A 21,774-nucleotide genomic window follows, 5' to 3' on the forward strand; every position below is an offset into this window, starting at 1 on the left:
CAACTGCATTGATATAAAGATGAACATATTCATGTTATATATTAAAACATTTTCTTCGACCTAAACGTTCTTTATCTTTCGGTGTTAAAATACTTCCAGGGAATTCCATGGCGGTCCGGTGCTTAGGACTCCCCACTTCCATGGCTGGGGACGTGGTGGATCCCCGGTTGGGGAAGTAGTATCCCACAAGCTGTGTAGAATGGCCCCGTTTTCTCCCTTGGCCTCTAGGGTGGCAGAGAAGCGGCCCCCCGAAGATGTCCGGGTCCTGGGCCCTGGAACTGTGCTGCCCTTAGGTGACCTGGTGAAGAGGAGCCGGGGCTGCAGGCTGAATTAGGGCTGGTCATCTGACTTTAGAACAGATAACCCTGGTTCATCTGGGTGGCCCAAAGTCATCACAAGGGTCTTCTTGGCTCTGAAGGTAGGGGACCATGAGCTAAAAGAGGCGGGGCAGTTAGAAGCTGAAAAAGGAGGGAAAACAGACTCTCCTTTAGAGCCCCCAGAAAGGAAGGGCACCCTGATGACCCTTGAACGTAGGCCATTGAGACCCTGCAGGCTTCCGACCTCCAGGCCTGCAGATACTGTGTCTCAGTTTGTGGCAATACGAAATTAAGGGTCCCTGGAAGGGTCGTGAGCCCCGGGCAGTGTCGGGTGGCACCCCCGCTCCACCAGCCGCTGACCCGCTCTCGACTGTGCAAGCTGCCGATTGTCTGGGCGCCCCCAAGGAAGGGGTTGCTTTATCCACCTACCGGGCCGCCGCCGACGGAGACGCGCGCCCTGCAGCGGCGGCCGCCAGGATGGCCGCCAGGGGGCAGCAGAGGCTGGCCCCGCCGGCCGGTGCCCGACTGCGCCTGCGCCGCGGCCGCACGGGAAGTGGGCGGAGCCGTCCGGAGACGGAGTGGGCGGGGCCGGCCGGACGGGAAGTGGGCGGGGCCGGCCGGAGCGGCGGGCAGGCGGGCAGGCGGACGCCGAGCGGCCGAGCGGCGGAGGGTGAGGCCGGCAGGGATCGTGGGGCGCGGGGCGCGGGGCAGGGTGCTAACGGCAGGGGTGCGCCGGCGGGGGCGGAAGGGCAGGCTGGGGGGTCGCCAGGGGCTGGGGGCCGCGAGGGGCTGGGGGCTGCAGATCGGGGCCCCGGGGCGGGCCAGGGGGCTGCGCGCCCGGGGGTGCGGCGGGGAGCTCCGGGCCGAGCCGGGGCGCGCGGTGAGGGGCCGAGGCGCAACGCGCCCGCTTGCCCGGGGTCCCGCGCTCCCCTCCGCACCCTGGCCCAAACCCCTACGCCAGCAAGCCCCCCGCACCTCTGCCGGGCCGCAGCTGCGCCCCGGCGGCCCCCGATCCCGGCCCGGCCCCGAGTGTATCCCAGTGTTTCTGTTTCCAGCCAGCCCTCGGGCTGCGTGCAGCGGCGTTAGCCAGACGCGTGTGCGATGGAACCTCAGGCGCAGGCCCCGCGCTGCAGCTGCGCGGCTTCAGGCGGGCCCCTCAGCCTCTCTGTGCAGCAGGGGCGTGGCAGCTGGCCGTAGTAGGGGTCTTCGTACCAGGCCTAACAGCACCTCCCGACAGCGCTGGGCCCTGCCCCGCAGCCTGGCACCCAGCGGGGACACGTGCTGAGTGACACAGGTCCTCTTGACAGACCCTGGGGCAGGCTCCGAGGGCGAGTTGTGCCCCCCGGGGCGCCGGCCGTAGAACTGGAGGCTCATTTCAGCCTTTCCTGCCACATCCGGCTGACGGTCACAATCAAGTCTTTTTCCCCTGCCGCTGAGCTGGAAATGACAAAGGCCGGGATGACCCCACCTGATTCCGGCCTGGCCGTTTCCTGCCTGTGCAGCCTCTGTGGGGGTTTGCTGGCCCTCCTGGAGCCTGTGTCTTCACTGCAGAGCGGCTGAGTCCAGGCTTGTAGTCAGCACAGTCGTGAGCGGTAAACAGGACGCAGACCGCTAGGCCAACCTCCGCAGGTTCATTCCTAGAATTCCTTTCTAATGTGGCCCGGAGCCAGTACTGTCTGTAGGACCTGTCTGCTGCCCACCGCGTTCCACCGAGTGTCTTGGCTTCCTCTTTTAAGGGGCCAGGGCCAGGCCTCAGGCTGCACCTGCAGAGGGTGTTGGGAGGAAGCTGATACCCGCCTCTCTGCCCTCATGTTGCCAGCAGCTGTGTTCAAAGGGGCCCCGCATAGAGGGTGCTGTTACATCCGGAGACCGGGTCGGGGCGGGGGGCAGGTTACAATCTCATGAGAAGTCAACCCTGTGAGAGCGGTGTTTGCACAACGTGAGTGTGCCCAACGCGGCAGAACCGTACGCTTGAGACGAGTAGAAGGACGCGCTGTACATCACGTGTCGCCCTTTAGTCGCTGAGTCGTGTCTGGCTCTTGCTGACCCCACGGACTGTAGCCCGCCAGGCTCCTCTGTCCACGGGGATTCCCCAGGCAAGAATACTGCAGTGGGTTGCTATTTCCTTTTCCAAGGGATCTTCCCAACACAGGGATCGAACCCTCATCCCTGGCATTGACAGGTGGGTTCTTTACCACTGAGCCATCAGGGAAACTCACACTGAAAGTGAATGAGGTGATAAACTGTGTGTTATGTATGCTTTACATCGGGCTTCCCAGGTAGCACTAATGGCAAAGAATCCACTTGTCAATGCAGGAGACGCAAGAGACGCGGCTTTGACTCCTGCATCAGGGGGATCCCCTGGAGTAGGAAGTGGCAGCCCACTCCAGGATCCTTGCCTGGAAAGTCCCATGGACAGAAGAGCCTGGCGGGCTACAGTCCATGGGGCCAGAGTCAGACTTGACGGAGCATACACGTTCCTTTACCTTAAATGTATTGAACAGAAGAAAACACATACATAGGAAAGATCTGGAAAGGTTTCCACCGTACTCTTCCCACTGGCTGTTTAGAAATGAAGAAATAAGACTCTCCTCCACTTGCAGGAACAGTGAAGACAGTCCTTTGTGACAGTGGTGTGGTTTTCCTTCCCTAAGGCTCTCTCTCTCTTTTCCCTCCTGTTGCGAAGTCAGGCAGGACTCCACAAGGAGCCGCCTTGTCTATGTGGTGGAGAAAAACCCAGGCTTACAGACATGCGAGCTGAGCTTCTAAGTCAAGACGGGTAAACTAGAGGAAAGCAGATGTTTCAAATGGAAAAAAGAAAAGGGACTTTGACAGGTCAGGTGCGAGCGGAAGGGCTGCAGAGCCCTGAGGACTTCGTGGGGCTCTCGGCTGAGGTGGGGCAGAGCGTGCGGGTCTCGGGGTCTTGGGCACAGAAATGAGGGAGGGGTCTGGGAGCGGCCAGCCCCCCGAGGTCAGCAGCCCCTGAGGAATGGGCTGGGAGCCAGGCTTGTGACGGGGACCCTGGGTGGCTGGCTTGGCCCTTTCTGGGGGTGAGAGGAGGGGCCAGAGCCCCCTTAGTGGCCTGCACCGCGCTGGCCCCTGTGGGTATTTGGTGGCAGCACTGTTATTTCCACTGCAAGCAGCGCCTGGGGGGCCTCATGCCAAGAGTGGGAGGGCCTGGCCACGGGCCATGTTGGGCCAGACTGGTCGAGCAGATGGCAACGGGGGCTGGCGGCCCAGGGTCCCTCCCTCGCCCCCCCCACAGGTCCTCAGGCCTGGGTCCCGCCCCAGCCTCTCACCAGCCCCTCCCACCGGTGCTCACACCCGGCCCAGCCCTGCTGCATCCTGCCAGCCTGCTGACCGGTGACCAGGCTCCATCCTCACCGACCGGCTCCTCGGGTGGTCCCGGGAGAGCCCAGGGCCCCGGCCCGCCCTCCAGGGCTGCCTCCCCCCTGCCGTCTTGGCCTGGGCTCCCATCGGCGTGGGATGCGCCCTGGGTCCCGGAGCCGGTCGAGAAGAGCATGTGCAGGAGGGAGACCGCCCCATCCCTTTCCCCGGGTGTCCTGGGGAAGGCCGCGCCGCGTCCTGCCCGTTTCTGGCCCTTTGTCCTGCCGGGTAGTGTGAAAGCAAGCCTGGGGTGCTGGTAATGCCCACCTGCCCCTCTGAGGAGAGTCGCCAGCCAGCACCCCGCAGGGGCAGTCACGCTCGGGCAAGGGGCGCTGGGCACAGAGCGGAGCCCAGGCTCAGCTGCTGCAGAGGGGAGCGGGCTCCAGGCCTGGGGAACAGCGTCCCCAGGCCTGGCCCCCAAACACCCCCAACCCCGCGCTGGCAGCGAGGTGGAAGGTGAAGGTTCTGGATCTCCGCTGTGTGCCTCCCTCCAGTCCTGGGAGGTTTGCGAGCGGCGGTCTGCCCGTTTGACCCTGATGACACATCTCACGAGCAATTTCGGGGCTTGGAATTGCAGGGGGCCGGGCCGGTGTCCCCTGCATCGTTCTCACGCTGCGGCCGGGGGCTGCGCGGTGTTCCCTCACTTGTGAACAGATGGGAGGGCTGACCGTGAGTGGAAGCCTGTCCCCAGAACCTTCTCTCCTTAAATACGAAAGTGCGTTGTAAGTCACGCTTTCGTGTTTCTCCTAAAGTCACACGTCTCTACCCGAGGGCAGCGCCACCGCCACGGAAGGGGCGTGTGTGTGCCAGTCGCTCCGTCGTGTCCAGCGCTTTGTGACCCCATGGACTATAGCCTCTGTCCATAGAATTCTCCAGGCAAGGCCTCTGGAGTGGGTTGCCATTTCCTGCTCCACGTGTTTCTTAACTTACCTCTCTTTGCCCTTTGCCCCCCAGACCCTCCGCTCATCACCCATCTTGCTTCCCTTCCCCCAAGCCCGCACCCACCTGTCCTTCCCAGAGACTCATGCCGAGCTAGTTCTGATCCTCAGAGGGTCGGGGGTCCCTGGACCCCCATCCTCCAGCCATTCAAAGCCCAGGACAGTCAGGATGTTTAAGGACACGTACCCCCTGGTCAAGCCCTTTAAGCCTCAGGAGGCCTGGGACTCCTCCTGGGAGGACATAAGGCCTGACCACCTTCCCCAGGCCCCGAGTGTCCCAGGGGAGCCTTCTGCTGCACCATGGGGCTGCCTCTGGCGGCCGCCCGGGGCACATGGACCCCCTGCACCGGCCACAGGCTGCATCTGCCTGCCTCCGGGGCCTGGCCCCGGCCCCCCTCCTGCCTGCCTCTGCCTGCTCGGGCTGTTCTCTGCCAGGAGCACGCCTTCTGCTTCTAGCCGGAATCCCTCTGCACCACCCCCCCGGCTCTGTCTCCAGAAGCCACCCCTCTGGGCCCCCTGGTCCCCCATCAGAATTTGTCCCTCCCACATGGACCTCAGAACCAACTGCGTGCGAGGGAGGGTGGCCCTGCCCTTCCGCCTGGAGCCCTGGTCTTGGTGTGGCCCTGGCTTTCAAGAGGAAGCAGGGAAAAGTGGGCACTCAGCACTGCAGGGCGTGGGCACAGGCACCCCCAGCCCCAGGTGCTGACCCTCGCGTCTCCCCGCAGAGAAAAGACCAAGGACCCCGGCAACAGCTCCCCTGCCCCTCCAATGCCCTGGGCATGGCTGCGGGGGCCCCGCAGCAGAGCGGCCAGACAGCAGAGGAGACCCCCGGCTTCCTGGACGCGCTCCTCCACGACTTCCCAGCTCCGCTGAGCCCGGAGAGCCCCTTGCCATGGAAGGTGCCGGGGCCGGTGCTGACCCTCGAGGAGGCGGAGGGCGAGCTGGCCGAGCTGGCACTGGGCTTCCTGAGCAGCCGGTGAGCGGTGTGGGTGCGGGACGGGGACTCAGGGGTGAGGCGGGGCCCGGGACCAGGAGCCCAACAGGGACCCAGGGGCGGGGAGGGGGGCCCGGGACCAGGAGCCCAACAGAGACCCAGGGGCGGGGAGGGGGGCCCGGGACCATGACCCCAACAGAGACCCAGCGTGCAGGGAGGGGGGCCTGGGACCGTGACCCCAACAGAGACCCAGTGTGCAGGGAGGGGGGGCCCGGGACCAGGAGCCCAACAGACCCAGCGTGCAGGGAGCGGGGCCCGGGACCGTGACCCCAACAGAGATCCAGCGTGCAGGGAGCGGGACCCGGGACCATGACCCCGACGGGGACCTAGGGGCGGGGCGGGGCATGGGACCGTGACCCCAACAGAGACCCAGCGTGCAGGGACGGGGGCCTGGGACTGTGACCCCAACAGGGACCCAGCGTGCAGGGAGCGGGGCCCAGGGGCTGGGGGAGCCGGGACCGTGACCCCAACAGGGACGCGGGGGCAGGCACGGGACCGTTACCCCGACAGGGACCCAGGGGCGGGGGGGCCACAGGACCGTGACCCCGACAGGGACCCAGGGGCGGGGCGGGGAGCCCAGGACGGTGACCCCCATCCTGTCGGCTGAACCCGCACCTTCCACTCCTGCCAGTCACATTCCACATGGGAATCCCCCCACCACCAGCCACCTCGGTTTCCCGGGGCTGCAGCCTGCAGGGTGGGGGTCTTCGATCAACGCGAGGGCCCCATCTGCGCACCCAGGCGGCCAGCAGTCAGGGCCGCCCCGACCTTGGTCTCGGCTGCGGTGCGGCGGGCCCTGCGTGCGACCTGGCCTGTTGGCACGGGCCTGGCCCGGCTGTGAGCGCGCTGGGACCCTGCCCATCTGTGTCTGCCTCCCTGTGAGGGCGCCCGTCCCCCACCTGCCGGGGCCCTGCTCCCCGACAGGCTCCCCTCTGACCAGGGGCCTCAGCGAGCCTTCCCGGGAGACTCAGTCCAGCCCCTCGTGGGTACTGGTACGACGTCCCCTTTCTGTCCTCTCACAGACGGGGCGGCAGAGGCTCAGAGGCTGGCCTGAGGCCATGCTGTCCCCCAGCCACCCAGCCGCCAGTGGTGGTAGACGTGTCCCCACTGCCCAGGCCACGAAGATGAGGTCAGAGGGATGTGAGCAGCTTAGCAGAAGTTGGGGAGACGGAGAGCCACGGGCCGCCCAAGGGAGAGGGTCGTGGGTGGGGCTGGGGGGCAAGGCGGCCTCCGAGCCTCATCCCTCCCGGGGGCCTCGCCCGTCACTGCGCACCCCCAGTGCTTCAGCATCCTTGGAGGCAGGCCAGCTCCTGCCCTGCACCCCCGGCGCCTGCTGGGAGGGGCCCGAGGCCTGTCCAGTCGGCCGCGGGGGCGTGACGGCCGTGGATCCGAAAGCGCGGGTGGCCTGTCCGTCCACGTGGCATGTGCAGAGGGTGAGGCTGGCTGCTCTTACTTTGGGGAACTAGTTCAGAGGCATACCAGGGGAGTTGAGTGGGCCTGGGGCCAGCTGAGGCCACAGTGGGGCTTGGGGAGCTGGACGGGGGAGTGAGACGAGGGGCCGGGCACCACAGTGGCACTCGGGGGGTGGAAGGGATGTTCAAGGGCCCCAAGCCCGCAGCAGCCCCTTGGGCCACTGTCCCTGCCGAGCCTGAACAGGGTGAGAGGACCCTCCTGCCCAGGAAGGGGCCTGAGCCGGAGACGGGGGTTGGCCCAAGGGGTCCACGCGGGCAGACGGTGCAGGCCTGCAGCTGGTGACGGGTGACAGGTCGGGGGTCACAGCCCCAGAGCCAGCGATATCTCAGTTCCGGACCAGGGATCGAACCTTCGCCCTCGGCAGTGACACGCAGAGTCCTAACCGCCAGACTGCCAGGGAATTCTCAACCTTGACCGATTGTTTAAACGGTGTTTCTGTTGTTTCCGGCTGTGCTGGGCCTTCGAGCTGCACAGGCTTGTCTCCGGGAGCGGCGAGCGGGGGCTGCTCTTGGCTCAGGCCTTGGGCTGCTCTTGCTGTGGCTCAGGGGCTCCCGGGGGCGCAGGCTTCAGTAGCTGCTCCGGAGCACAGGCCCAGCAGTCGTGCTGACGGGGGCCCAGCTACCCACCCCCTACCCTGGCACGCGAGAGTGTCTCACGCCAGGGCCCGAACCGCGTCTCCTGCGTGGGCAGGTGGATCCTTACCACTGAGCAGCCAGGGACGCCCTTCGAAGGGTCTTCAAATACGTCATTTTAAAAGTCCTATTTTCCAGCTTTTTTTTTTTTCTTTTTGGTTGCATCACGCGGCCTGTGGAATCTCAGGTCCCCGACCAGGGATGGCACCCAGGCCCCCAGCAGGGAAGGTCCTCCAGCCGTTTGAATGGACTTGCTTTCCGTTGCTCTCGTCCTTCCCAGCCTTTCTTTCCTGTGTGTCTGCCGTCTGGTGGTCAGCGCCCACCCGCACACCCAGCAGCCCGTGTGCAGGCGCTTGGCCGTCCAGGCCCGAGCGTGCCGGTTGTGAACGGATCCTGCGTGAGAGCCTCCTCCTCCTGCTCATCGTCAGGGGTCAGTCCCAGGCCCCCTGGACCCCGTAGTCACTGAGAGGAAGTTCCATCTCTGCCGCGGGCCTGCAGGCTCCCCGGGAACCCAGCAGGCAGTGGCCCAGAGTGGTTCTCGTTTCTTGGGTACCTGGTCCCTGTCGTGAGGCATGCTCGCTGGAGTATTTGGTGGCCTCAGGGCACCGGGTGGGGCCCACGGCCAGGCATTGTCCTGTCCCCAAGGCCGGAAGCCATCTCCCTGACCCCCCACCCCCAACCAGGGCTCCGGCCACAGGAAGCCGTGCAGCCTCGCCCCGCACTGGGACCGGGGAACAGAAGCAGTTCTCCCCACCGTGCAGGGGGGCCCAGCTCCAGGCAGGAGATCCCCACAGGGCTGAGGGGCACACTCCTTGGGTCTCGGCTGGCTGTTTTTCAAAAGCGGGTTCCAGAGGCTGCGCCCCTGAGTCAGCTTCTCATTTTTATAAAAAGACGACAGACTCATCCCAGCAGCTCCCTCAGGCCCTCTGCAGACTCACCAAGGATTGCCCAGGCAGACACACCCCGCCCAGCCGTCGGGAGGGCCTGGTTCTGCCCGGCACAGTGCCTAGCTGCCCTTGGGCGTGCCCGGCCTTGGGGACAGGCCAGGATGCCAGCTCTGGGGCCCAGAGAGCTGGGGCCTTCCATGGTGGGATCCGGTCCTCGAGTCTGGGGGCTGTGCCCGCACACCCCGGAACCCGTGGTGAGAGTTTCCCATATTGCTTCCTGCTGGCCTCGCTCTCTCCACCCCAAGCCTCCCAGAACCCCCACACGACCCTCTTCTGCTGGGAGGCTTCCTGGCCCCTCCTGCTCCCTACCCTGGCCTGCGCTGACCCTCAGCTCTGTGCAGCCTGTCTGCCCTGGGAACCAGCCAGCCAGGTCTCGCTTCCCAGATTCGACCCCAGGTGGCTGCCCTGGCATCACTCTACTTCCCCAGCCCTCTTCAGCTGCTCTGCCCCACCCCATTCTCCCACCCAGACTGCTTGCCCACCTGCCCCAGGCCGCTTGGCCTCTGGGGAGCCTGAGACGCACTGCGGATCCGCCCGGTCCCCTGCCCAACACACCAGCCCCGACCCCTCCGGTCCATTGCCAGGCCCACCCTCCGTGGCAAGGCCAGGCCGGCCTGAAAAAGCCTGGTCAGATGGCGTCACATCCCTTCTCTGGCCACACCAAGGATATGACCCTGTCACCCTGGCAGCCGCCTCCCCAGAGCCCCCTTCCCCAGCTGCCTGGACGGCCTGCTTCCCTCGGGGCCCCGAGTGAAGGGGGCTCACAGCCCATGGGTGTGGCACTCCCCGGATTCCTGGGGTGATGGCGACGAAGCGCCACGGGCTGGGCAGCCTCAACGACAGCCGTGTTGTCCCAAGATTCTGGAGGTCGGGGTCACAGAGCCGTGTGTCTGCAGGGCCGGTCCCTCTGGCTGTTGCTGGCTGTCCTCAGCTGGAGATCTGCTCAGCAGTCTTCACAGGGTGTCTCCCTGGGGTCTCTGCCCCCGTTTCCCCCTTCAGTAAGGACGCCAGCATGATCTCGTCATAACTGGTAGTTTCTGCAACAGCCCAGCTTCCACACCTGGTCACGTGCCAAGGCGCTGGGCTTAGACCCTAACACACAGGACTCGATTCGTAGGGCTCCCCGACCCCCAGGGATCCCCGGCTGGTACTGGGGACCAGGAGCTGTCTTGAGGCTGGGCGTCGGGCCGTTTGTCCAGTAGACTCAGCCCACGCGTCCGTGGGCCCCCCTCCCAGCAGCCCCAGCGAGGCACCAGCCCATAAGCGGTGTTGCCTGGACGGCCATCTGGCTCCCCAAGGGCCCGAGGTCCACCTGCTCATCCTGGCCGCGGGCAGTGTGCGAGCGGCCGCCACTCCTTCCCAGAGGACCGCCCTGAGGGGAAGGGGGCCGGGGTTGTCCCTGGAGTGTGGGGCAGACCCCAGGGTCCCGACTCCGGCGAGGAACGGGCCCCTCACTCCAGGCCCCCACCCCCAGGAGCGCACCGCCATCACTCGCCGCCTGCCTGGCCCACGAGGCAGTTTCCCAGCTGCTGCGGTCAGACCTCTCTGAGTTCAGGAAGCTCCCGGAGCAGGAGGAGGACGGGGACAGAGCGGAGGAGAAGGCCCCTGTGACACGTGAGTTCCCCCTCAGGGCCCCGGGGGCTTAGCTGAAGACCGGCTGCGGGGGACCCTTTCCTTCCCATTCGCTGGTGGGCAGTGCCAGGCTCACGATGGTGGCAGAGTCTGAGCCCCAGTAGAGGCCTCCCCAGCGTGCAGGACGAGCCCCGCAGCCTGGGCGGTGGACAGCCTTGTCCAGAGGAGCCCGGGGTGCCTGCAGCCCTCATGGGCCTGCCCTCCCACCTCTGCACGACACGTGGGGGGTGACCTGGGAGCCGACTTCAGGGGCCGCGGGGTCCAAGGGCCGTGGGGTCCAGGGGTGGAAAATTCAGAGTCCCGGCCGTGTCTCAGCTGCAAAGGTTTGGGAAGCCGGCCGGGTGGTGACTTGGGGGTCCCTGGGAGCAGTGCCCTGCTCCCGAGCCTGCAGCCCGAGCCCGGAGGCGCCCGGCCGGGAGCGAGCCTCCCGCCAGGCAGGCCTGCTCTGCAGGCCCTTCTGTTGCTCTCCTGGTGGCTTTTCCCCCAGGGTGGAGGTCAGCTCAGGCTGCACCGGGACTGCAGCCTCGGGCCAGGCCGTGGGGTGCGTCCGTTGGGCCCGCCGTCAGCAGGGCCTGGGTTCCTGCGTGCTCGCCGGGCTGGCGAGGGTGTGGGGGTCGGGTGGGATGCCTGCCGGGAGACAGGGTGGGTCCCAGGGTCCAGCCCCGGGGAGGAGGCGGCCAGAGCCTCCTCAGGTCTCTCCATTCATGCCCCTTCCTGACCCACAGCTGCTTTGTCCTTATTTTTAATTGAGACACAACTGATGTTCGCCGTGTAACGTGAGCGCACAGTGCATCGGTTTGCTCCGTATATGTTACAGGGGGTTACCTGGCACCTCTACCGCCTGACATGATTACTATCCCCCAGCATCAGTGCCACATGCAGGTCAGAGGGACACACACGTGGCCTTTTCCCTGCTCCCCGCCCAGCCGCATTCCAGCCCAGCCCCACCACGCATGCCTGCCCCAAGGCTGGCAGGCAGGCGATGATAGACCGCCTTTGTCCCCTGCCAGGCCTGCCCGCCAGCCCACAAATGCCCCTGGCCCCTCGGCGGGAAGCCAGCACCACCTGCTGGCGCAAAGGAGGCGCGGCTCACAGCCCAGAGCCAGGCCTGCGGGCTCCGAGCGCCAGGGCCGGGGGACCGGCTCAGCCCGCCCTGCCCTCCAAGCAGGCCTGGGCCCGCCACGCTCATCAGCTCACCCCCGTCATGGGAGTGGAGCGCAGGCAAGTCTGTCCCTCGACGCCATTCTTGCAAAACTGGCATCGCTCGGGAGTTCTAAGAACCCCTGCTGTGGGCAAAGGTGTGACTGAGACCCAGTGTGGCAGGGCAGGGGGAGCCTCTGCCTGCCCCGTCCCAGACAGCTGGGCCCCACTCCGCAAGGAAAAGTGTCAGCGTTTATGGACCTGTTTGAAAACCAGCTCCGGGGATTCCCGGTGGTGGCTGAGACCCCCACGGTCCCCATGCAGAGGGCCTGGGTAGACTTCCTGGTCGGGGAACTGGATCCCACGTGCAGTAACTGAGACCCCACACAGCCCCCAAAACAAAAACCAGCCTCTGGTTGCAGTGGGAGATGGGGAAAACACCAAACAGTATCCTTAAGGAAAAGCCTGGCCCGGGACCCTGCCCTGCAGACATCCTCTGCTGACCCTGTGGGGTCTGTGACTGTCCTGCCTCTGAAATCTTCTGGGCCCACATGGGTCAGAGGCGTTCACGTTCTCATGATCAAATGTGGAATTTCCCCTCTCTCTTATTTTCACGGTTTTTTTCCCTTAGTGTTGATTTTTCAAAAAGATTGTGACGTAAGCACTTCATGTGCTTGCAAGGTCGATTTCTGTTCCATCCTTGAACTTTTTAAAATTAAACTTGACACTCGGGTAGCTGTGGCCTCAGTTGTGAGAAGTGGCAGTGAGGACCCTCTCATCTTTGTCCCCCAGTGGTAACGTCTTGGAGACCGATGAAATAGCAAGACTAGGACCGCTGGCCGCTGTCCGGGGTGCTGTGTACGAGAATAACAGCTTAATTCTTAATTCTTCATTGGGAAAACAGACGTAATTTACTCTGTTTTTGGATGTGTATTGTTTTTCATTAATGCACAGTTAGTAGTTGGACACCACTGAGGCGACTCAGCAGCAGCAGTGGCGGCCTTGTACTTGTTCTTAAGTTATCTTTGCGTCTCTGGCTCTTTCCTTGGGGGTGCAGCCGTGCAGTCGGGCAGGGGCTCCTGTGTGCGTGTGTGTTTCCAAACGAGGCATGTCGTAGCTGGTGACACAGGCTGTGAGCGGGGGTCTTTAGGCTGCCGTGCCCAGGGGCCCGGGCAGTCAGGCTGATGGACTCCAGGGGTCTTGGGAAGCAGGGGGGTGGGATCAGGGAGCCCCGGGGTCCGCAGGGGTGCCTCCTTAACAGGCCCTGTCCTGCCCCTCAGTGCTGGACGCGGCGGGCCTGGCGCGGAGCCTCTTCGACCACCTCTGGCAGGCGTGTGGCCAGTGGCAGCAACAGGTGCCGCCGGCGGCCCGGGCCCCACAGCGGCAGTGGCTGGTCTCCGCACACGCCATCCGCAACGCCCGCCGCAGGATGGAGGACCGGCACGTATGCCTCCCCGCCTTCAACCTGCTCTTCGGCCTGGAGGTGAGTGGGGCCCGGGGTGGGAGGGGACCCTGGTGCCCAGCGGGGCCGCCGGCCGGAGCCCCAGGCAAGTGGGATGCCCACCGCTGCCATAAGCACCTGCCGGGGACTGGGTGGCCGGGCTCATCGTCCCCACCCAGCTGGGCTGGGGAGGCCCGGGACCTGCCCACTCGGCCCCCTGCTTGCTGAGCTGCACCCCACCCACCCACCCAGAGCCGCCTGGGGCCTCTGCCCCTGTCCACGCGCCCCCGCAGCCAGGCCAGAGCAGAAGCTGAGGCTCCCGAGGGTCGTCCTCCCCAAGACCCCCCCGCCCCCAGCTCGGCCTGTCTGGTGGCAAGGCTGTGCGTCCCCCAGTGCCCGGGGCGGCCAGGCCGTGATCCCGCCCCGCACTCCCCGCCAGGACTCGGTAGAGCGCGCCTACTTCGCAGTGTTCGACGGGCACGGAGGAGCGGACGCCGCGAGGTACGCGTCCGTGCACGTGCACGCGGTTGCCGCCCGCCGGCCAGAGCTGGCCACGGATCCCGCGGAGGCCCTCCGCGCGGCCTTCCGCTGCACCGACGAGATGTTCCTCCGGAAGGCCCGGCGAGAGGTGAGCGCGGAGTGGGGGCGCCGGGACGGGCCTCAGCGAGGAAGGCGGCGGAAGGGCCCCCGCCGGAGCCCACTGGCCAGCGCATCCCCTCGCTCCTGCCTCGACGGGCCTGTGGCTGGAACCCACGTGGGGCTCTCTCCAGCAGAGGCTGTGCAGGCCTCACGGGGCGGGCAGCGAGACTGTCTCGTCATCAGGGGCGGCGGGATGACAGGTGCCGGGCTCTTCCTTGTGGTTCCCAAGAGGAGACGCCACCCCATGCCAGGGCCATGCGGGAAGCCTGCAGGGTCGGCCAGGGGACAAAGGACGGCTTGGCTCCCGTGGGCAGGCACCGCGGCAAGCTGAGAATCGGATGGTTTGACTAGGCCTAGGGGCTCTGGCCCACAGGGCGGTCCCCAGCCATCAGGGCAGGGAAGATGGCCTGGGCCAGGAACCATGGAAATGCTGAGGACCTGGGCCCAGAGCGGCCGGCTCAAGCAGGTCACAGAGCGCGTCTGGGAAGACACTAGCGCTCTCTTGGAGTTAGCTCTGGGAGCGAGAGCCCGCTTCAGGGTTCAGAAGGCCCTCGGTTTGTCTCCACATCGTAAAATGCAAAAAACGAAGCACAGGATCAGGGCAGGCAGACCTCAGAGGCCTCAAGGGTTTGGTTCCGGACCACCTCCGCGACGTGCACGTAGTGAGGAGGCAAGTCTCGTGACTTGTCAGGTTCCTGGTGCAGATAAAGGCTGGGTTTGCGCTCTGCCCTCATCTGCAAGCAGGCAGCTGCGTCATGTCTGAACGCAGCAGGCTCCTGAAACAACAGCTAGTTGCTAAAAACCCCGTTGTTGGAGCCTTCATCGCAGCGCGTGCGCTTTCTGCCGTGGAGACGTGAGGGGACCGACCGCAGATCGCTGAGACAGAGAGTCAAGGTGTTAGTGTCCCAGCATTGTAGCCACCGCCCCCGGCTCCCTAGGCAGGCCCGCCCGGACTGCCGGTGTTGGCAGCTACGCCGACCCACCGTTTGTTTCTGAAAGAAGAAAGGGGGCATCTGGCTCCTGACCTGACTGCCCACCTCGCCTCCCCTCGCACCTCAGGGTCCTCCAGCCGCGCAGGGTGGATGCTAAGATGGTTTTAGAGACCTGGAAACAGCCAGGTGTCTCCGGAGGGGGTGTGGGGAAGGGGACACAGTCTGAGCACAGACCCTCAGCAAGGCTGGACTTTGCATCTGAACAGAAAAGCTTCCAGGTCCGAGACCCCGGGGTGGGCGCCCAGGCACCCAGGAGTGAGAAAGAGTTCCCTGCAGCAGGTGCTTAGCTCAGGCCGTGACGATCCCGACTCACCTTTGCTGAGGTGTAATTGACATGTGACAGGCTCCATGTGTCCAGAGTACCGGCTGGGGGGATGTTGGCACGTGTTTCTGTGCCCGTGTGCCCCTCACTGCGGTAACAGACATCCCCGTCACCCCTGAAGTTCCTTCCAGCCTTTGTGGTCCCTGCTCCGTGGACCCCCCAGCCATCTGCTTTCTGATGTCGCAGATGGCAGCGTCTGTGCATGCCGACTTGATGCAGACGCCCCTTTCACGCTGTGGGGTCCCCGCGTGCGTGGGTCCGTTCGTGTTTGCCACTGAGCGCCGTTCCAGGGAAGGGCATCTGGCCAGGGTGGGCACATGCCCGCGGCCTCCTCGCCCCCCTCACCCGCGTGCGCCCTCTCCCTGCAGCGGCTGCAGAGTGGCACTACGGGCGTGTGCGCGCTCGTTGCGGGCAACACCCTGCACGTGGCCTGGCTCGGGGACTCCCAGGTTCTTCTGGTGCAGCAGGGTCAGGCAGTGAAGCTGATGGAGCCGCACAGACCCGAGCGGCAGGTAAGGGGCCCCATCCTCTCGGGGGGCTCCAGGCGCTCCTCCAGAGGGGGGGCGCCCCGCCCCGCCCCAGCGGGTCCCCTAAAGCTGGGCGTGCTGGCTGCCAGGAATCTCACAGAGCCCTTCCTGTCTCAGCGACATGGAGCCCAGAGCTGCAGGACGGAGCTTGGTATCTGCTGGCAGGTGGCCCAGGAGGCAGGGTTGACACGCAGGCGGGGTGCACCGGGTGGTGGGGAGGCCTCAGGCGGGCGTGGCGTGTGGTTGGAGCTGGGCGGGGCCAAGCCTGGGGCAGCGGGCCTCGAGGAAGCGCTAGGGATGCGAACACACGCAGACCCCGCGGCTGCTGCGGCCCAGCAGGCTGCCGGAGGCCGGGCAGGGTGCGTGAGCAGGAGCTGCCGCTGAGACTCCAGGATGCACTTGGCAGGGAGCCTGGCAGCTCCCAGAACAGCGGGGCCAGCAGAGGACAAGCTGGGGGCCGGGTCGCGGGGAGGCTGTCGGGCAGCTCTGGGGAGGGCCTGCCCGTGAAGGCGAGGGGGGCGAAAAGGAAGGGTATGGGCTTCAGGGATGCAGAGTCTGGGAGAGTTTGGCACCCAGGAGGGCGGCCGTGCCTTTGGCCTGAGGCCCTGGAGCTGTTGGTGGGATGTTCCCTGGGGGTGTGGGGCCTGGAGGGGCTGCAGGACACACCCACCCACCTGTGAGTTGAGCAGGGGTGGGGTTGTGGAGCTCCAGGCTCTGCACGGGGGAGGTGGCAGGCGATGGGTGAGCCTCCTCAGAAGTGGGGGGCACAGGTGAGTGGGCTGGGAGGGTGGGGTCCATGGGAGGACGCAGTGGCCAGGGCCCTGGATGAGCGGAGCCGCGGGAACCCACCCCCAGCCAACAGCTCTGGATTGGGCCTTGGGGAGGCTGGGGTGAGAGGGTGGCCGGGCTGGTGGGGGGCCCGTGCCCCAGGATACCCCGCCTGGACCGGGCAGGGGCAGAGACAGGAGCTGCAGGGCAGGCATGGGGGTGACTGCAGCCGCGTTGGAGACGCCTCTGCTCGGGGAGCTTCCAGAGATTGGAGACAGTTTCAGGGCCCGAGGCTGGGCCGGGCCTGTGCGGTCCTCTCAGGCCTGGAGCCCCGTGGTGGAGCTCCAGGGAGCCAGACGGGGGTATGGCGGGTAGAGGGGCCCAGGGCTCGTCCAGGGCCTGTTCAGCGTCACCCAGCCCTGCCCAGGGGAGGCACAGCGTCCCCGAGAGACGGCAGCGGAGGGCCCCGCAGCGACCTGGGCCCTGGCTCTCTCCGCTGCCGCGAGCATGTTCCCCAAGCCCGAAAAGCTGCGCAGGGACGGGGCGCGCGTCCGCCTCGGCACTGGCACCTTCAGCCAGCGTCAGCGGGGCACTTCAGGTGGTTTGGCTTGCCTCCCCGCCGCACGGTTCCCAGCGCTGCCCTGGATGCCAGCTGGCCTCCCCTCGGGCGGCGTGGGCACACCCTGGCTGTCTCCACAGGATGAGAAGGACCGCATTGAGGCACTGGGCGGCTTCGTGTCACACATGGACTGCTGGAGGGTCAACGGGACCCTGGCTGTGTCCAGAGCCATTGGTAAGGAGGCCAGGGGCTGGGAAGGGGCCCGGCACGGCAGGGTCACCTGTGGAGGGGCTCGGGTGAACCCGGGGCACACATGCAGACGCCTTAGCAGCTTGCCTCCCAGCTACATAACGGCAGTTTCAGTCACCTTAAGACAGTCTCTCGGGAGGGCCCAGGGGAGGCCCTTGGCTGAGCCCGTGAGGGCTGACGCTGACCCTGGGGCGGTCTGTAAAGGAGGCTGGCCACCTTACGTTTTCTAGCTTAAAAACCAAGTAGCATTCCGTCTCCTCCCCTCGGCCTCCAGTGACTGTGGGGCTTCTGTCTCTGCCCAGGGCTGAAGAAATGCCTCCTGGCTCTCTACCCCCCCCGCCAGGGGCCCAGCCCCTCCCAGCCCCTCCCAGCCCCTCCTCTCACCGGCCTGCTCTGTCTTCTGCCCAGAGCACTTGGTGCCGCACGAAGCTACCTTTCGGCAGCCGTGTGCCCCGTGAGCCGCCGTGCCTTGGAGGTGGGGTGGCCACAGGCTGGCCAGGGCAGCAGCAAGGCGCCCGGCCCTCACCACCCTCCCCACCACCCTCCCCTGGCCCAGGGGACGTCTTCCAGAAGCCCTACGTGTCTGGGGAGGCGGACGCGGCCTCGTGGGAGCTGACGGGCTCCGAGGACTACCTGCTGCTGGCCTGCGACGGCTTCTTCGACGTGGTCCCCCACCAGGAGGTGGCCGGCCTCGTGCGCAGCCACCTTGCGGGGCCTCGGGGCAGCGGGCTGCGCGTGGCCGAGGAGCTGGTGGCCGCTGCCCGCGAGAGGGGCTCTCGCGACAACATCACAGTCGTGGTGGTCTTCCTGCGGGCCCCCCAGGACCTGCTGGAACCAGAGCCTGACACTCCGCGGAGCAGCTAGGAGGCGCGGGCCCCCGCCCCCCACCCCGTGATCCTCCCCCACAGATGCCTTAGGACCCGGCAGGAGGCGGGCAGGCGATGCCCCCCACCGCCTCGAGAGAGCACCCTCCTGGAGGAAAGCGGCCCTGGAGGGGCCGGGGGCGGGGCCCAGGCTGCGGGTGGCGGCCGCAGCCACACCAAAGACACCCGGCGTGTGCTCGGGGTGGCCGGGCGCTGGGGCCGCAGGCGTTGTCCAGTGCCCTGGGCGCCGCACAGAGGTTTCTTGTTCCCCCCGACTGCCCGTGACCGAGGATTTGGGGGGTGCCCGGGGCTCCCGGCACCTGAGTGCGAAGGGTGGGCCTCGTGGGAAAGAGGCGGGGTGCCCACCCATGGCCCCCTGGTGCCCACACGCAGCTCGCGCTCCAAGGAGGGGACGCCCAGACAAGGACGCCTGTCCCGTCTCTGCTCGTCTTCTCCCCGGGAAACGTTTCCTTCAGAAGCAGTGTTTCAGGTTGGGTCCACGTCCTGTCAGTGCCGAGAGGTTCCGTGGGTCATGCAACTTAAGCAGTTACACGTTATTTTATTCCCTAGGAAACTTTTAAGTATTGATTTTCTTTTTTTGTGAGACGCTCCTTTTGCAGTATTACTGAAATTTTTTTTCCTCTCAATCAGGATTGAGAAACATCCTTTTCCAGGTGGTGTAAATAAGCCATTCAAGTGCCTTAAACAGCTATGGGCAAGGCTGGGGCCGCTGGGCTGGGATGGATGCCCGGAGCACACTTCAGTTTTTTGTTTTTTTAACAAAAGCAGGATTTGTTTTGTCAGAGCGGCGTGATTTTGAGCAGAATTCTCCCCAGCAGAGTTCTTTCTGCCTTTGCACGGCCTGGGCCAGACCTCAGGGCTCCAGAGTTGGGGTGACCACGGCCCCACCTGCCTCCCCACCCTCATGGTCCCGTCCCCCAGTCTCTGGACCCCAGGCCAAGGGACCGAGCTCCACCTGACGGCAGGTCCGTGCTGCTGTCTGGGATGTTCAGAGGGCCTGGCGTGTCAGCGGTTGAGTTGGTTTCATCAGGACGCACCCCCGAGGGGCCCCGGCCGCGTTTGGAGGCAGCGGGAGAGCAGAGGGCAGTCTGGGCTCCGGTCCCAGCCTTCGCTGCCCTCCTCTGCCCGTCACCCACTGGCCCCTGCAGCTCCAAGGCTTCAGGAAGTGCGTGATAGGTTGGCTCCCCCCGAGTTGGTGTGGAGTTGGAAGTGGGGCTGGGGGGATCCTCTGGCCGGAGGACGTAGGATCTTCATGATGGGTGGGGAAGTGTGGTGGGTGACTTAGGTGAGGCTTCAGAGAAGGTCACTGGGGACTGGGCCGCGGGAGGGGCTTAGGATGGGGATCCCCAGGCTGCGGGGTGCGTGGAGGAAGCGGTCAGAGTCCCCCCAGCAGCAGGGCCCAGGACAGGCTGCACTAAGGGAGCCCAGGGCCTCCTCACCCAGGGAGGGGGCTGAGAGCCCCTCGTGAGGCCGGTTCCCAGGCTCAGTGTTGCCGCCCCCAGCCCCCAGCCCCAGCAGCAGGAATGAAGCGGCTGAGCGGGGTCCCGGGCTCGCTCTAGAAGCCTCTTAAGCTGGTCATTGCAGCTCAGAGCTTTGGTGGCCAAGTGAGCAGGTGTCACTCCATCTAACCTGAAGGTCTCGCCTTCCGGGAGCCAGAAGCCCCTCGTCAGGCCCTCCTGGCACGGGTCAGCTGGCCCTCAGGTTGGGGAGGGGGTCGTCGAGGGGACGCCCCTTGTTCTCCCGCTGAGAGGGGCTGGCCTCCTGCAGCGCCTGGTCGCAGGGCTGTCCCCCTCCCCCCCAACCTGGACTGGGCACCGTCGGCTCCTCAAGTCCTGACCCACTGCCCCTTCAGGCCACGGTCTTAAGAGGGCCCCCAGCAGGGGCGCCGGTCTAGGATCCACGGGCCCCCCTCAATCCCAGCTCTGCTCCTTGGTCACTATGCGGCCCCCTCGGTAGGGCATGGGGCTGCCCGGGGCCTCAGGCGCGATGGTGCCAGGGCTAGCAGCCCTCCCCGCCCGCAGGGAGGCGTGGCTAAGTACCGTCAGTGTCTACTCTTGGCGTCAAGTAGGCTGGGGAACAATCGAGCTATGGGTGCCGGCGCCTTGTGAGGAAGACGGCAGCCGGAGCCCCGAGCCCTGCTTCTGCCAGCGGGGCCGCTCTGCAGCCAGCAGGGGCGGGCAGGCGGGGCCCCTCGACGCAGCCCCCCCTCAGCGTCCAGGCCTGGCAGAGGGGCAGGGGCCCGGCCCCAAGGGAGAGGCGCAGATTGTCAGTCTGGGGTCCTGAGTCGGCTACCGGTGACCCCTGCCCTCCCCAGGCCAGCTTTCAGGCCCTCCCTCCCCGTCACCCGTGCCCTGCAGCTGGAGCTCCACCGTGGACTCGGGTGTCCTGGCCACTTCTGCAGTATTCCCAGGGAGGGTGGACGGCTCCACTGCTCCCGGCCCCGAGCCAAATGGATCAGGCAGGCCTGGGTGGGATGAGCTGTTGGCTTTGCTTCTGGCTGCAGCCCTGGGGGCATCCCCGGAGGCCTGCACTCTTCTCCAAGGCTCCACATGTGCCTGCAGCCTTGCCAGGGGTTTATTTGTGGGCATCTCGGCGGGCTTCCTGGAAGTGGTGTTCCATGTGAAGGGTTCCCAGACGGGGTGGCGGTTTCCCCATCTGAGGGACAAGTCCCAGGGCCCCCATGCTCATGTCAATAAACCACAAGCTCTGAACCCCTCCACCAAGTCCGGAGTCCTGCCTTCTTCAGCTTCCTTACCTCCTTGTCCCCCAGCCATCAGGATGTGGTTTTGGAAGCTGCTGATGGACGCAGGTTCCATCCCTGGGTCGGGAAGATCCCCTGGAGGAAAAAATGGCAACCCACCCCAGTATTCTTGCCTGGAGAATCCCGTGGATGGCGGAGCCTGGCGGACCACACGGGGCCACAAAGAGCACACACGCGAGAGGGGCCATCCAGCAGTCCTGGAGTGAGCGGGCCATTCGGGAGAGCCCTGCCGGCCCACAGCGCCCCAGCCACCAGCCAGCCTGCTTCCCATCCCTGAGCCCACGGGCCGCAGCAGCAGGAGAGCCGTTCACTGGGGGCCTGTTCCCTGGGGAGGCCAAGGCTGGAGGCCCTCCGCCCTCGCACTCAGACGGGAGGTCCTCTGTGCTCCGGCTGAGCTCAGCTCTCGAACGTGGGGAGCATGCAAGTCGATCACGTGTGGGGCACTCAGAGCCAGTGCCGCCCAAGTGTCTCAAGATGGGGTGGGAGGTGGTGCTGGTGCTTTGCAGGGAGCCCGGCCGCCCCCATGCCATGCCTTTGCCAGCCGTCACCATGGGTCTTGCCAGGCACTCCCGGATCAGCCCTGAGCTCCCCGTGCCTGCCCCCGGCTCCATGGCCCGGGGCAGTGGTCTCCCACCTTCCGAACCAAACCCCCCCCCCCAGCAAGGGAGGCAGCTTGATCTGTCTACCCCCCGCCACCAAGGGAGGCTGGGGCTCCCAAGCAGCCCACCCACTCAGCCATCTGTCTCGCCCTGCCCGCCCCCTCCGCCTCCTGGCTCCCAGAAGAAAGTGCCGGCAGCCTCCTCCTTAAGCATAGGCTGTCTTGACGGTTCCCTCTTGAGCGGCCTCACGTGTCTGAAACTGGGCTGCGGGCAGATGGGGGACGTGTGCACACGTGCACGCAGAGACACACACACACAGAGCTGGGAGCCAGCGGGGACCAGACACTGGGCCTTGTACCCACCAGGTCAGGGTTCCAGCCCGGGAGAGCTGCTGGCAGCCCCCAGAGGCCGGGATACAGGCAGGGAACCAGCGGGGAGAGCCGGTGAGCGCTGCCCCCCCGAGTCCCTGCAGAGGATGCGGGAGCCCCATGCCCGCCCTGGTTCTGGACCAGTCAGGACAGACCCTCAGCCAGCCCCACCCATATAGCTGCACTTCATCCCAGCTCTGCTTCT

The 21,774-nt window shown here is 65.8% G+C and overlaps 1 protein-coding gene across 1 annotated transcript; it reads left to right on the plus strand.

Annotated features, from left to right (window-relative positions):
- Positions 1-939: 939 nt before the first annotated feature.
- On the plus strand, positions 940-20,550 carry PPM1F (protein phosphatase, Mg2+/Mn2+ dependent 1F). The gene is made up of 8 exons (XM_052654639.1): positions 940-987; positions 5,368-5,618; positions 10,163-10,302; positions 12,741-12,943; positions 13,341-13,529; positions 15,223-15,366; positions 16,849-16,942; positions 17,514-20,550. The coding sequence occupies exons 2-8, from the start codon at positions 5,422-5,424 to the stop codon at positions 17,819-17,821; spliced, it is 1,275 nt and encodes a 424-aa protein (XP_052510599.1). The 5' UTR covers positions 940-987; positions 5,368-5,421; the 3' UTR covers positions 17,822-20,550.
- Positions 20,551-21,774: the final 1,224 nt, after the last annotated feature.

This window comes from Budorcas taxicolor, chromosome 17 (genome assembly GCF_023091745.1).
Source record: "Budorcas taxicolor isolate Tak-1 chromosome 17, Takin1.1, whole genome shotgun sequence".
NCBI classification, from domain to species: domain Eukaryota; kingdom Metazoa; phylum Chordata; class Mammalia; order Artiodactyla; family Bovidae; genus Budorcas; species Budorcas taxicolor.

Excerpts from the sequence above, each read along its gene's own strand:
- PPM1F (XM_052654639.1), top strand. The coding sequence starts at position 5,422 with ATGGCTGCGGGGGCCCCGCAGCAGAGCGGCCAGACAGCAGAGGAGACC. Across the intron at positions 5,619-10,162 it reads CTGGGCTTCCTGAGCAGCCG|GAGCGCACCGCCATCACTCG; the intron begins GTGAGCGGTGTG and ends CCCCACCCCCAG. Across the intron at positions 16,943-17,513 it reads GGCTGTGTCCAGAGCCATTG|GGGACGTCTTCCAGAAGCCC; the intron begins GTAAGGAGGCCA and ends CCCCTGGCCCAG.